Source organism: Podarcis gaigeae, assembly GCF_964106915.1.
Source record: "Podarcis gaigeae genome assembly, chromosome: 2".
NCBI lineage: Eukaryota > Metazoa > Chordata > Lepidosauria > Squamata > Lacertidae > Podarcis > Podarcis gaigeae.
In genome coordinates, this window is record NC_139679.1 from 82,282,357 (window position 1) to 82,297,702 (window position 15,346).

Genomic DNA, 15,346 nt, shown 5'->3' on the forward strand with positions numbered 1-15,346 from the left:
AGCAGGTTCCATGGTTTAAATATGCACTGCGTGAAGAAGTAACAGAATACATAAAATAAACACACCTTGCAAATATACATAGCATAGAAAGATCAGCAGCAGTGATCCAACTGTCTTTTGGATAAACTTGTCCCTCATTAGTGATTTTACTGAGAAATCCTTGGCAAACTTCCAAGGAATCTCAGGGCTTCACTGCACACTGTTTCAAAAACAATTGTGATTATCCATATAGAATGATTATTATTATTTGGTAAAGAGACAAGTTTACAAACATTATTTGAAGGCTAACCTTTGTGTATTGTCATATCCATCCAACCAAAGCCTTCTTGTTGAAAGCCATTCATATCCTCTGTGAAGGGATACCCAGCTTGTTGAGCTGCATCCAAAAATGCACGGTGAAGAGGGTTTTTTGTTTTTCCCCTGGACACATTAAGTGGACCATTCCCACCTCGATACAAATCAGCACCCAGCTCATGTGTCTGTGCTTTCTTAAAATATGGCAAACAAAACTCATAATCCCATCCAACAGCCCCTTCCTTGCTCCACCTGTTGTAATCCTCCGCGTGGCCCCGAATATACACCATAGCATTGAGGGATGATGATCCCCCCCACACTCTTCCTCTGGGCCAATACATAATTCGATTATCCATGTGCTTCTGTGGTGTTGTGTGGTAATACCAGTTATATTTCTCATCACATAGGTTGTAGGTTAGTGCAGCGGGCATATGGATCTTCCACAGCAATTGCTTGCTCTCCAAAATGGTATCTTTTGGCCCGGCTTCCAGGAGTTTAACAGTGCTGTGAGGATCTTCTGTCAATCGGTTGGCTAATACACATCCTGCAGATCCAGCTCCAACAATTACATAACTGAAAGAGTCCACATTCTTGGCAGTAACTTGAGATAAAGCTCGTGAAGTGTTCAGTTGTTGTCCACTGAAGGCTTTGGAATTTTTCAGCGTATGTTTTCCTATTAGTAATGTTCCTACTCTATGCATTTGGCAGGCAAAACCACATTTTAGAAATTCTTTGAGTAAATAAGACATGTTTTCCTCCGTGGATCTTCTGGTATACACAATATAGGTTCAAATACTTTAACCTAGAAAAAGAAGGAAAAAATCTCAATAATTGAAATGTATGACTCAGATAAATCTTAACAAACAGGTTTGTAAATATGTGGTCTGAATCATAAATTTAAGCCCTAATACTGTTGTAGTAGAAACAAAAACATGGTCAGTTGCAGGGCTATCCTGTTGATAACTTTCCAGACATGTAACTATACTAGTCTGTTGCAGCAAAAACAACTGAGCGTCTTGAAGACTAGCAAATTTATTGTGGCACAAGCGCTTTGGAATATCTTTGGCATATCACCCACTTCATCAGCTCCACCTGGTACCAGCTCCACCTGGTATGCAGGCTGAGACCCTACCTGCTTCGCCAGACTGTCTTGCCAGAGTGGTGTATGCTCTAGTTATCTCCCGCTTGGACTACTGCAATGCGCTCTACATGGGACTACCTTTGAAGGTGACCCGGAAACTACAACTAATCCAGAATGCGGCAGCTAGACTGGTGACTGGGGGCAGCCGCCAAGACCTACACTGGCTCCCAGTACGTTTCTGAGCACAATTCAAAGTGTTGGTGTTGACCTTTAAAGCCCTAAACGGCCTCGGCCCAATATACCTGAAGGAGCGTCTCCACCCCCATCGTTCTGCCCGGACGCTGAGGTCCAGCACCGAGGGCCTTCTGGCAGTTCCCTCATTGCAAAAAGCAAAGCTACAGGGAACCAGGCAGAGGGCCTTCTTGGTAGTGGTGCCCACCCTGTGGAACGCCCTTCCAGCAGATGTCAAAGCGATAAACAACTACCTGACATTCAGAAGACATCTTAAGGCAGCCCTGTTCAGGGAAGTTTTTAATGTGTGACATCTTAGTGTATTTTTGGTCTTTGTGGAAGCCGCCCAGGGTGGCTGGGGAAACCCAGCCAGATGGGCGGGGTACAAACAATAAATAATAATAATAATAATAATTATTATTATTATTATTATTATTATTATTATTAATAATAATAATAATAATCAAATCCAAGACTCTTTATTTTCAATGCCAGGATGTATGTGTTATCACCAACAGCAATTCTGTGAATAGTCCCTGTTAATGGTGTAATCATCTTTTTTAAATTTTTAAAAATTAATTTTCTACATTTATAACAGAAATAACATACAAAACACAAAAGAAAACACATTACAATACTAAATATAGAAAAAGAGAAAAAAGGGGGGGACACTTACTTCTAAAACCTAATTTAACTTTCATTGTTAACTGACTTCCTCAAATCCCCCCAAATGAATTTCATTGTATTACCTTGTAACAGTTCTCCAAAATCATATTTCTAATAAAATTTACTTCTTCAATTTACTGTCCTCTTATTAACGGTGTAATTATCACTGCCTGCACTTCATTTTCCTCTTATCTCAATGTTTGCAGTCCTACCCCCCCCCCACCCCACTGTGTATATGAGAGCTTCTGAGGGAGATGTCATAGTGTGAGCAAAATGGTGCAAATGCAGAGGGTTCAATTAATATGTTGAACCCAAACTGTACTGGGCTTTAAAGGTTAAAACCAGTACTTTAAATTCAATCCAGAAACAAACTAGAAAGCAGTGCAATCAATACAATGCAGGTGTCGCTGGTACCATACTCCCATCAAGGCTCTGGCAGCCGCACTGTGAACCAGCTGAAAATGTAGAGTGTATCACAGGAGTCTAGAGTAGACTTGCCCAGAACAGGGTTCCTTAAACCGGTCCGCGGGCCAGATCCGGTCAGCCATGGTCCTGAACCCAGCCTGCCCAGCAGATCGCTCCAGACCCGCCACCCTCGGCAAGGCCCAAGGCTCAGAAGCGGGTAGGCGGGAAGAGCCCTGAGGTAAAAGCACATGTAACCAAGCCCTGGTAACGCGGTTGCTACCTCCAGTGCTAGCAGCTTGATAACAGCGCACTGCCCCTTTAAGCCGCCGGAGGGCAGGACGGCAAAGGAACCCCTTCCACGCCAGCCATTACCCTCCTCCCTTCCCCTCAGGCGGGCTCCATTGCTCAGCATTTTTTTTTTTGGAAAGCCAAAGTTGTTCAGCTTGCGGGGGGGGGGGGGATTGACCCCACAATTGACCAGTACAGTGGTACCTCAGGTTACATACGCTTCAGGTTACAGACTCCGCTAACCCAGGTTAAGAACCTTGTTCCAGGATAAGAACAGAAATCGTGCTCCGACGGCGTGGCGGCAGCAGGAGGCCCCATTAGCTAAAGTGGTGCTTCAGTTTAAGAACAGTTTCAGGTTAAGAACAGACCTCCGGAACGAATTAAGTACTTAATCCGAGGTACCATTGTAGATCCCAATCAACCTGTTGGACATACCTTGTGGGAAAATGATTGCTTGTACATGAGAGCATAAGCAAGGTTCTTATTGTTACAGGGTGATTTCATAGCTAGAAGCATCCTTGGAGCATGAACAGTGCGTGGACAGCTCGTGCTGTCCTATATGATTGGCTAACGTGGCATGGCCTGATCTAGTGCGAAGGTCCTTATCTGCTTGCTAGAACAAATTGCTTGGCTTGTATTTTGTATCTTTCTGATTTCACACAATAAAAGCTGTGCTGCATGAGCCCTAGGGGCGGCCATATTTCGGAACCTACTATGGTGTGAGACTGATTTTTCCTTGAATGCCGAGCTGCAACTCGACAATTGGTGCCCCGTGTGACTGCCTTCGGACTTCACGTTGTCTTATTCAGCGCTCACCAACACGTCGTTCATCCACGTAGTGGATCCCTGATGAGTGCTCCCGTGTGATTTCTTTCGGACTTCATGCTGTTTTACAACGTTCAGCCTCACCTCGCCTGCCAGGACTGCAGACGCGTCGTTCATCCACGTTGTGGATCCCCGGTGAGAGCTCCCGTGTGAATGTGATTCTGGACTACGTTACGGATTTATCAGCACTTATCTCCGCCCGGACAGGGCAAAAGGCGCCTCCCTCATCCTCCTAAGGATCCCTCCGGTAAGTGCTCCCTGCTCTTTTGCAACTCTTGCAATCATGGGAAAGTCTCTCTCTGCACCACAGAAAAAATTTTATAAGGACCTTAAATTCCTTTTGGCCAGTAACAACCTTGCTGTTCAGAAAGCTGACCTTAAGTCCCTTATAATAGCCCTGGACACTCACTGTCCCTGGTTCCCCCAGGACGGAAATTATGCGTTAGACGATTGGAAAAACAACTCCTTGGACAGCTGAATTGGATAAAGAGTTATTTGGACCTGCCCACCTCTACTTTGTCTCCACTATTTTCTGCCCTTAAAGGACATAAGGATCCAGCGGACAAGATCACAGTCACCTCTGCAATGGAAGAGGCTTTAACCTCTGTGAACAACCATCTCCGCAGATGTATGGTGGACAGGATTCCTTCTCTTTCCATGGCGCAATTATCACTTGCAGTATTTGCCACCCCGCTCCTTCCAACAGCTATATTGTACACCACAGGCCAAAAGCCTGGGACTGTGTCTATTGTGGAGTGGCTTCACTTGCCTCATACTCCTCCGCGGAACGTGTACGCTTCACACAACAGCGTCATGGACCTTGTTGTTAAGGGCCGACATCGAGCCCTTGCCCTCTCTGGAATGGACTTACAGTCAGTGTACCTGCCCTTCTCACAGGAAGAATTTCAGCATCTGATGATGACAGCCGTTTCTACCCAAGTAGCTTTTGCTGATTTCTTGGGAAATATCATTCACAATCCTCCTAGAGACCCTCGTTTGTCTTTCCTTACAGGGCTACGTTATGTCCTACGAACTGCCTTGTCCCCCTTACCCTTACCCTCCGCCCTTACTGTGTTCACTGATGGTAATAAATCCAGAGGGGTGGTGGTGTGGGAAGAGGAGGGGGGATGGAAAAGTTTGTATACTACTGAGCAGTCCTCAGCACAACGTGCTGAATTGGCAGCTGTAATTTTGGCATTTCAACAGTTTGCTAATATCCCTTTCAATCTCCTTGTGGATTCTCAGTATGTATATAATCTTTTGAATGTCTTACCATTGTCTTATATCACTCCTGCTATTGACAAAAATTTGTTTACATTGTTTTCCACTTTGCAGAACTTGGTACAAGCTAGAACTTGTCAGTTTTATGTTGCCCATCTCAGATCTCACACTGGCCACCCTGGGTATTTGGCAGAAGGTAATGCCCGGGCAGACCATGCTTTGAAAAATGGTATTTTTTCATTGTTTTCAGACCCATTTGAAAGTCATTCTGTATTTCATCAAAATGCTAAAGTTTTGGCGAAATCTTTCTCGCTGCCCATTTCTCAAGCTCGAGACATTGTGTCACAGTGCGCAGTATGCGCTAAATCTCCCATAGTTATTCCTTTTGATGCAGTTAACCCTAGAGGCCTGCATCCTCTGGCAATTTGGCAAATGGATGTCACCCACACGCCTTCTTTGGCTCCATTTTCTAGGGTACATCTCACTGTGGACACTGCCTCTGGCTATCTCTGGGCCACTCCTCTCAAAGGAGAGACCACTCGACATGTTATTCAACATTTAATGCGCTGTTTTGCTGTTATGGGAAAACCCCATACCTTAAAAACTGACAATGGCCCTGCGTACATTTCTCAGGCCTTTTCTGATTTTTGTTTTTTGTGGGATATACGGTTGACTCATGGCATTCCTTTCAATTCTACAGGGCAGGCGATAGTCGAGCGTTCTCATTTGACCTTTAAGACCCTTCTCAACAAGCAATTGGGAGGTCGATCGCCTACTGTATCTGAAATACCTAATGCTGTACATCAAGTATTGTTTACTTTAAATCATCTCTTGTATCCCCACAATAAAGATTTTACGCCTGCTGAACTTCATTTCCGGAAGGAGGAAGTATTGCAACGCCCTTTAGTGTCTTACAGGTTGCTTCCAGATCCACAGTGGAAGGGTCCAACTTCCTTGATTTCCTGGGGTCGCGGGTTTGCGGCAATTGACGTAGACGGAGTTCCCCGATGGGTTCCAGCCCGCTGCGTTCGACCCTGGCGCTCTTCTGTTGCCTCGTCTTCGCCCAAGGAGACACCAGCACCTTGAAACCGTATTTTACGCTGTTTGCCAGTGATGACCTCTCACCTGACCTCAACCCGCATTGCAGTTGGAGACATCGCCATATTGATGTGCCCTGGATAAAGTCAGCTTCCACAGCGGTTCCAGTGTTTCCTGGCACGTTGAAAGGCCGTCTTCAACCCTATCGCGTTGGCCCCCCTTCCCCCTGGGAAGCCACCGTTTCTACCACTTATCGTTACAGTTTTGCCGCCTCTTGTCTGGGAAATGAACCTGGCTTTGAAGGATGCCCTCGTCAGACCGGCATCGCTTGGGTTTTGCCCCCCAATAGCGACCATCCCATCTGTGTCTCCACGTTTCGTTGGGTTTGGATTTTTGGCTCAACAGTGCACGGAGCAGTACATGAGGCCTATTTACAGCAAATGGGCTCCTGTATCTGCAGGAATGGCTGTGTGGCTTCTCCTGGTTTGTGGTTTTTACATGCCAACAATCGAGCCACGAAATATCACGCAGGTTGCTCGGAAACAGCTATTGGAATAATTTACCATTCTCACCCTTATTGCCCCCCCGAGCAACCAATATGGCATCATCCTGAGTGGCCCCACAATTCCACTTCAAACGGATGGAGCCTCTCCGTGAACTTTGTAAAACGCCGCTTTCGTCGTGCTGCTTTTTTGCAGAAGGCCAGGAGGCCTGAACTTTATCATCAGATTTGGACTAACAATACTTACGTTAGAGACATTAATCATTTTGCTTCTATGCTTAACCTTTCTGATTGTTGGATGTGTATGCATATCCCTCCTCAATCAAAAAGATCTGGCATTCTATTACATGGTATTCCTATAAATGCTTCATATAAGATTAGCAATAATATGAAGGACAATCGCATAAGTTTACCTCCTGTATTTCTATCGCTTGTAGAATTAGCTCCTTATTGTTTTCATTTTAATCACAATAGCAAAAAATTTTTAGGTCATTATCCATATTGTAATTGGACACATGAATACATTAATGGATCTTCTTGTTTTCTTAATGTTACAACCATGAGTGGCAGACCAAAGGTTTTAATTAATAATGTCACAACTTACATGACCTATGAACAACAAGCTGCGTGTAGAGACTTTTATGTTTGGTTCGACTGGATGAGAAAGAGCAGCAGAACTACATGTTTGCTTCAATCTGATTTATGGTTATTTTGTGGCACACGTGCCTACAAAGAAATCCCCTCTGCCTTTTCTGGTACCTGCACGTTAGGTATAGTAGTACCCTTGGTATATAAAATAGATAAGCTCCCAGCGGTCCGTTTGCGTAACAGAAGGGAAGTACTATCACCTATTTCTCAATATACAGGGACGGCCATCTCTAGGTCCCTTCTGCCTTCTTTAGGTGCAGCCATGAATTACCGTGATTTGCATAAATTGGCAAACTGGACAGAAAATTTGTTTAATTCCACCATTTTGGCTTTAAAAATGATTAACAAAGAAATATCAGAAATAAGAAATGTAGTTCTTCAACATCATTATGCTTTAGATGTGATCCTTGCTTCTAAAGGTGGAATTTGTGCCTTAATTCATTCTCATTGCTGCATGTATATAACTGATCAATCAACCAATATCTCTGCTACTATTGATCATATGGAACAAATGATAGCCCATAATCCTTTGAATCCACCTGAAGGTTTTGATCCATGGGAATGGTTGTCTTCTTGGTTACCTAATGGATTATGGTTAAGAAAAATATTATTGATTGTAATTGCATGTGTTGCTGGTTTCATTATGGTGTGTTGTTGCATTCAATACATACCCTCTTTGATTTCCCAATGCACTGCATGGTGGTACCGACCACGGCCCACCACAGGGATTACAAGAGGAATTTATGTTGCAAAGTGTAGACGTTTAGGCAATGAAGTGTACGAATTGGACTAATGGTCCCTCTTTTCCTCTAATAGTATAAACAAGAAAAGGGGATATGTGGGAAAATGATTGCTTGTACATGAGAGCATAAGCAAGGTTCTTATTGTTACAGGGTGATTTCATAGCTAGAAGCATCCTTGGAGCATGAACAGTGCGTGGACAGCTCGTGCTGTCCTATATGATTGGCTAACGTGGCATGGCCTGATCTAGTGCGAAGGTCCTTATCTGCTTGCTAGAACAAATTGCTTGGCTTGTATTTTGTATCTTTCTGATTTCACACAATAAAAGCTGTGCTGCATGAGCCCTAGGGGCGGCCATATTTCGGAACCTACTATGGTGTGAGACTGATTTTTCCTTGAATGCCGAGCTGCAACTCGACAATACCTGGTCTAAGAGAGGTCTAAGAGAACAGGATAACATCTCTCACTGGGCCATTTTCTAGTGTAAGTCATCGTCCAGAATTTTAAAAAGCCAATTGCCATTCCATAAATGGCTCTGAAGCCACACTGAAATACAGTGGTACCTTGGGTTACAGACGCTTCAGGTTAGGATTCTCTGCTAACCCAGAAATAGTACCTTGGGTTAAGAACTTTGCTTCAGGATGAGAACAGAGAACCTGAAGCGTATGTAACCCGAGGTACCACTGTAGGTTTAAATGAGGGGCATCCCTCGGAAACAAAGACACTTGAAAAAAATGGAAATAGTCCGTGTGGAGGTAGTAATGCTTCTGAATAGCAGTTATTTGAAACTGAAGGAAAAGGGAGTGCTTGGGTGTTTGCAGGTTTCCCACTGGTATCTGGCTGGCAATTGCGAGAACAAGGTGCTGGATTAGAAGGGCTATAGGCCTCAGCCCAGTATACCTGAAGGAGCGTCTCCACCCCCATCGTTCAGCCCGGATGCTGAGGTCCAGCTCCGAGGGCCTTCTGGCGGTTCCCTCACTGTGAGAAGTGAGGTTACAGGGAACCAGGCAGAGGGCCTTCTCAGTAGTGGCGCCTGCCCTGTGGAACGCCCTCCCATCAGATGTCAAGGAAATAAACAGATATCTGACTTTTAGAAGACATATGAAGGCAACCCTGTTTAGGGAAGTTTTTAATGATTAATGTTTTATCATGTTCTTACTGCAGTGGTACCTCAGGTTACATACGCTTCAGGTTACATATGCTTCAGGTTACAGACTCCGCTAACCCAGAAATAGTGCTTCAGGTTAAGAACTTTGCTTCAGGATGAGAACAGAAATCATGCTCCGGCAGTGTGGCAGCAGCAGGAAGCCCCATTAGCTAAAGTGGTGCTTCAGATTAAGAACAGTTTCAGGTTAAGAACGGACCTCTGGAACGAATTAAGTACTTAACCCTCCGGTACCACTGTATTCTGTTGGGAGCCACCCAGAGTGGCTGGGGAAACCCAGCCAGATGGGTGTGGTATCAGTAATAAATTATTATATTAATATAGGTCGGGTCCTGCAGGGCTCTGTTGTTCAGATGCCAACAAAGGACCTGAGAAAGCAAACTTGTTTTCTTCTGCCCCGTGTTTAAAAGGCGGGGGGGGGTAGGGGAGAGAATACCTACAGCAGAGTCGAGGCCCCCAAATGAAGATAACCCCCCTGTCATCCACCTCCCCTTAACACCTGCTGTCTTGCTAGAAAGTTCTCAAGGATCTGGCCCACACTTGTGAAGGCCTGCGTCGTGCCTCCTTGAGAAACCCCCATTGATCTGTTCAGGACCATGCGAGCAACCTGCTGAGGGAGCCAGCAAGTCTGCTGTTGACTGGGATCATACGGGGCCGGAATGAGATAATATTTCCCAACCAGATGCTTACTTTTTATATATATACTGTATAGGGGGTGGCTGGTCACGTAAAGAGCAGCAGGCAGGAGAGCCTGGAAGCGGGGCTGGGCGAGGGGCGAGCAAAGAGCGCGTTTCTGAGGCGACTCCCGCCACCCAAAGCCACCCCGCTGGCGCGCACGCGCGCCCTCGTCTACTCGGCCTGCACCCCCTTTTTTCCCGCCTTCCTAACGGCCCTTCTCTCTCCCAACCGCAGTCTCGCCGACTTGGGCCAGGCTCGTGGTTGTTGTTTTCTCCTCCAGCCACTTTACTTTACCCACTCACACCAACCGAAGTTCCTTCTCTCGTCCCCGAAAGCACCGGCGCCTCCGCCGTCTCTGCAGCTTCCCTCACTCATTCGCCACCCCGCGCACCCTTTCCTTCTCCGTTGCGCAGACGCGCAACTTTTTTTGACGGGGGGCTGACGGGCACTTGGCAAGTCCAAAGAGCAAGCAGGCAGGCAGGCATTGGAAAGGGGCGTGTTCCTAAAGGGGGCTGGCCGGCCTGGACCCTTGTACCAAATATACAGTATACAAATATATATACAGGACTTGCCAAGTCCAAATGAAAAATTCCTCTCTCGGTCGCGCACTCGGGAAATCGGTCCAAGTGCCCCTTGGACTCGCTCTGTGTGGGAAGAAGAGGAGCCCGGCCTCCCCGCTCGTCTCTCTCTCTCTCTCTCGGCGAGGGGGAGGGACAAAAGCGCGCCGAATGAATGGCGCCGTTGTGTCCCTGAGTTGCAGTTAGCCCGCAGCAGAAAACATCTCAGCATGCCGTGCAGGTTTTTCCAGATCGCATCTGGTTTCTTTCGACGCTTCCGTCTCCCTTCCCCCGCTTTTCTTCTATATCAGCATGGCAGGGGTGATATAAATATAGCCGCTTCCTAGGAAATAGTTATTTGACTTTAGGAGTTCCACAGAAAAGGAAACGCGCTTCAGCTGTAACTTGAAAAGGATGAAAAGACACACACGTGGGCAATCATACCTTGTGCTGCCTTGCTTTCCTGAAAACTATGCTTCCATAAATTGTTTCCCTCGTGTTACACCACTTCCTTCTCTGACTGCTGTTGTCCAAGAACTAATGCGAAGACCCCATATCTCCTTTTCTACTGAAGCCTCCAGCGGTTTGGGTGAAACACTGAACTAAATGACTTAGATTGAACCATCGTATTGTAGAGTTGGAAGGGATCCTGAGGGTCATCTAGTCCAAACCCCTGCAATGCAGGAATCTCGACAAGCATTTCCTCATCCCAATTTGAAATCATACTGGACTGCTTAACTTTAGCAAACGTGATAGCTGTTTTATTGCTGCTGTACCACCAGCCTTAGCCAAAAAATCAATTTCATTTGCATACTGAAACATGAAAAGTTACAGGAAAGGTGATACACACAAAAAATACCCTTCATAGGCGTTTTACAAAGCATTTAATCTAGGGTCTCCTCAACCAGTTAGGAAACAACTCCTTTGTGCTTCTTTTCCCTTTGTAAAATGGAGCTCCAATTTCTTGTTACTGCATGCAATTTAACTCTTTCAGATATGTTTTTGGAAAATTTACATATAGTGTTAGATTTAAGTTTCATTTAGATACCATAGAAATCATTGGTACCAATTTTTCACACTGACATCAGTGGGCTCTAAATTCTACTTAACCATCTGGATCTTTTCCAGCTGATAGTATTAGTGACAGCATTAGTAAATGAAATATTTTAATTTGGGAGTTGTTCTCTCATTGCAGACTACTTTAAACAATAGTGCTTTAAACAAACATGGTTTCCTCCAGAGATTCTTGGGAGCTGTAGTTCATTCAACATGCTGGGAATTGTTAGGAGACCCTCCTATTCCTGTCAAAGCTACTGGGAATGATAGTTAAACCATTCTGGGAATTGTTACTCTGTGAGGGGAACAGGGGTCTCCTAACAACTCTTTAACAATCTACAGCAGGGGTCAGCAAACTTTTTCAGGAGGGGGTCGGTCGACTGTCCCTCAGACCTTGTGGGGGGCCAGATTATATTGGGAGGGGGGGTGAACGCATCCCTATGCCCCACAAATAACCCAGAGATGCATTTTAAATAAAAGCACACATTCTACTCATGTAAAAACACGCTGATTCCTGGACTGTCCGAGGGCTGGATTTAGAAGACGATTGGGCCAGATCTGGTCCCCAGGCCTTAGTTTGCCTACCCATGATCTACAGCTACCAGGATTAGTGGTAGGGGAGCCATTACTGTTTAAACTGGTATGACTCTGCTTTAAATGTATAGTGCGGCTAGGCCCAATAGAGTATGGTTACCAGACATCCCCGTGTCCCGGGGACAGTCCCCAGATTTACAAATCTGTCCCCTGACAAAATCCATCCCCGGAATGTCCCAGGATTTCATTTTATGTCCCCGGATTTATACTTTAAGTGTTGTAGATTTATTAGTAGGGAATGAATGTTGCATGGTTGGTTCAACGGCACAAGACACATTATATGGGGACTTCCGGTGAAGCAACATGGTGGGCACCCTGGCAGCGAGCAGCTCCTGAAGCTACCAGGCTTGCTCTGGGCTGCTGAGACTGCTGCTGCCGCTGCCACTACCAAAGGGGAACTGGGGATGCCTGGCGCATCAACTGGGGGAGCCAGTGACACACACACCGCACGCGACCCAAATCGAACCAGGAGCAAGAGCACCCAGCAAACTGCTTAGTGGCGCTCCGGGGCCAGCAAAACCCCAGAGCCAATACAAAAGGAAAGGGGAGAGGAGGAGGAGGAGGAGAGAGAAAGAAGGAGAAAAAAGAAAGAAGACCCGACCTTGCTGCGCCGCTGCCGCTGAAGAGGTAGGAGAGCACCGGGAGGGCAAGGACATGTGGCCGAGCTTACCACAGAAGAGAATATATTAATTCTTAATTTTTTAAAAATAACTTTTTTCTTATCAAAAAAAAAAAGGCATCCCCGGGTTCATTGAAAAAAATCTGGTAACCTTACAATAGAGAGGAATGTCTGGCAGAGGCACAGGAAGAATAGCCTGAGGACTATTCCACCATGTGTTTTAATGTTCCAGATCCCTTGTTTGTTTCTTTGTTTTTGTTTAAAATAAAACAGGCATGAAAGAGATAAAGATGGAAATAACATGTTGTCTCGTTTGGTCCTAACTGTATAGCTAGATCACTAGATTGCACTCAGTATCTGCAGGGTTGACACCGTCTCATGAAATGAATCAGAATTACTTGATGGGAGTAATCAAATCACTCTTACATATTCAAATTTCAGTTGACTTTTAGTTTCCAAAGTAAAGTCTACATTAACAGATAAAAGTCTATGTACTCAGCTGTTATCTGTGATTGCGATGTTTATACTTCTAGTACCCAAATCTGCTAAACTTATTTAATGTAAATCTGGTAAACATCCAACTTTTAAAGCAAGGACTGTCCACATTGGCTGAAACTCAATCCCATTATTTCAAACTTAAGCTAAAAGTCAACAGAAATGTATTAATTAACTATTATAATAATATTGTTAACCAGTAACTATATCATCTCTTTCAAAGAATACCATTTATTTGTACTCTTTTTTGAGTGATATAATTCTGCTGTGTGCATTTTTTTTGCTGGCTCTCTTTATCATGGAATTATTTTGTACTGTGAAGCATGGGTGAATGGCTAAATTATATTAACTACTGTAGAATTCCAAGGCTTTGTTTCATAGGGTTGGGAACAAATACCTGAACAAAGTAAGTGCAGGCTAAGTAGCAGCCTTCTTCTAGGCAATATAGTTATGTTATGTAAAGAGTATATACAGTATTTTTGGTGTACAAGGAATCGAGGTGGGGGGGCTTGTCCCTCTCTCCTAGACATTTTATTGGCCATGGACTTGCAACTCCTATCCAGAAGCTGGTTTATGAATGGGCACATCTCAATTGGAATTGGATGTGAGCACGGTCTGGCTGCGATATCTGTCACCCTACTGATCTCCAGGGTTGATTTGACTGATCTGGTTGGTTATAGGCAGGTGTCCCCTTCCTCCTTCACCACTCTATGTGCATCCCACCCAAAGCTGCGCACACGATGCAAGAGGACAATAATCCCAAACAGGAGTGTACTATTCAGTATCTTGGAATTTTGCTTGAATTGTTATAACCTACCCAATACCGAAGGTTCAGGTAGGTAGCCGTGTTGGTCTGATGCAGTCGAAATAGAAATTTTAAAAATTAAAAAAATATCCAGTAGCACCTTATAGACCAACTAAGTTTCTTCTGGTATAAGCTTTGGTGTGCATGCACACTTCTTGAAGCTGGTCTATAAGGTCCTACTGGACATTTTTATTTTGATACCAAAGGGTTTGACTTGGCAACAACACATTCAAATAATTTTAGAACAACATAAAAGCACAGTTTGCTTTTATTTGTGTGAATGCGTGTACAAAAAATTGATTGGGATTTACAGATCTTACTTCCTGTATGTAACTAAGACGACAGACCCAACAAACTAAAGTCTGTGAATTCTTGCTTAGAGGAATTCAATATAAGATGGAACTTTATTTCAAACAAAAGAAGAGCAAAATTATGGCCTGTCATTTATAGGTAGGAACCAATGATAGAGTACCTGTTTTGCATGCAGAAAATGTCAAGTTAAGTCCTTGGCATTTCCAGTTACAAGGAGTACTAGCAGATGATGGGAAATACCTCTGACTCACCTTGAGGAGTGGCTGCCAGTCAGGGTAGACAATGTTGGACTAGATGGACAAATACTCTGACCTCATATATGGCTCCTTCTTATGTTACTATGATGTTATTAGATAAACAAACCCAGGGTACAAACTACGTGCACCTCCCATTATTTCTGCATGGTACAGAGGCATTTTTAAAACTGCCACTTTCCTTGGAAAAATACAGGGTAGCAAGATTCCCCCAATTACATTCCACACATTAAGAAAATCACACCCGTGCCAATGATCAAAGGCCCGAGTTGTGTGTGTGTGTGTGTGTGTGTGTGTGTGTGTGTGTGTGTGTACAAAATGACAGTGAGAAGTGACCCCTGTAAGGGCTGCCAAGTAGACTGTTGGTAAAATAAAATAAAATAAAAGGGGGGGGGTCTGGACCTATGGTGGCTCTTTTATACAGATATAGTGCACATACGGAATAAGCAGCATAGATAACTCTGAGGGACTAGCAGTTTTGTAATGCTTAAGCCTCAATAATACATTCTGTGAAGGTTGTCATGCTTGTCTGTTACAACAAACACACACCTAAAAACTTGCACAGTAGCTTGCTGAGGTTAAGCAGAGATATCAGCTCTGGGTCTCCGTAATCTAAGAGCAGGGGTGTACCCAGGGGTTGGTTAGGTTGGCCCCGCTCAGGGTGCAGGCTCACCCCCCACCCCCGCAAAAATCATGTCTCTTCACTTTGGCTCAGAGCAACCAGAAGCCCATCTGTCCATGTACTCCTCAGGCACTCCTCTGATGCTTTGGTCAGCCAGGCAAGAAGCACAGGCTCCTCTGGGCACCTTGGCGGAGGAATCTGGTCACTGGCATGGCCCACTGCAGCAGCTCTGCAGGGGGCCCTCCCCAT

At 44.8% G+C, this 15,346-nt stretch overlaps 1 protein-coding gene across 2 annotated transcripts in view; it reads right to left on the reverse strand.

The window, feature by feature from the left end:
* CHDH (choline dehydrogenase) overlaps positions 1-10,707 on the reverse strand; it is a 41,387-nt gene extending 30,680 nt beyond the window's left edge. The window contains exons 1-2 of one of the 2 annotated variants that reach the window (XR_014561265.1): positions 10,086-10,297; positions 290-1,096 (exon numbers count right to left, since the gene is read on the reverse strand). Coding sequence is in view for 1 of the 2 variants with exons in the window: in XM_083727036.1 (XP_083583162.1) it covers positions 290-1,043 (754 nt within the window). In the remaining variant the exon portion in view is untranslated. Of the gene's footprint in view, positions 1-289; positions 1,097-10,085 lie in introns of both variants that reach the window. The other variant, XM_083727036.1, reaches the window with a different exon arrangement.
* Between the last annotated feature and the right edge of the window lie 4,639 nt (positions 10,708-15,346).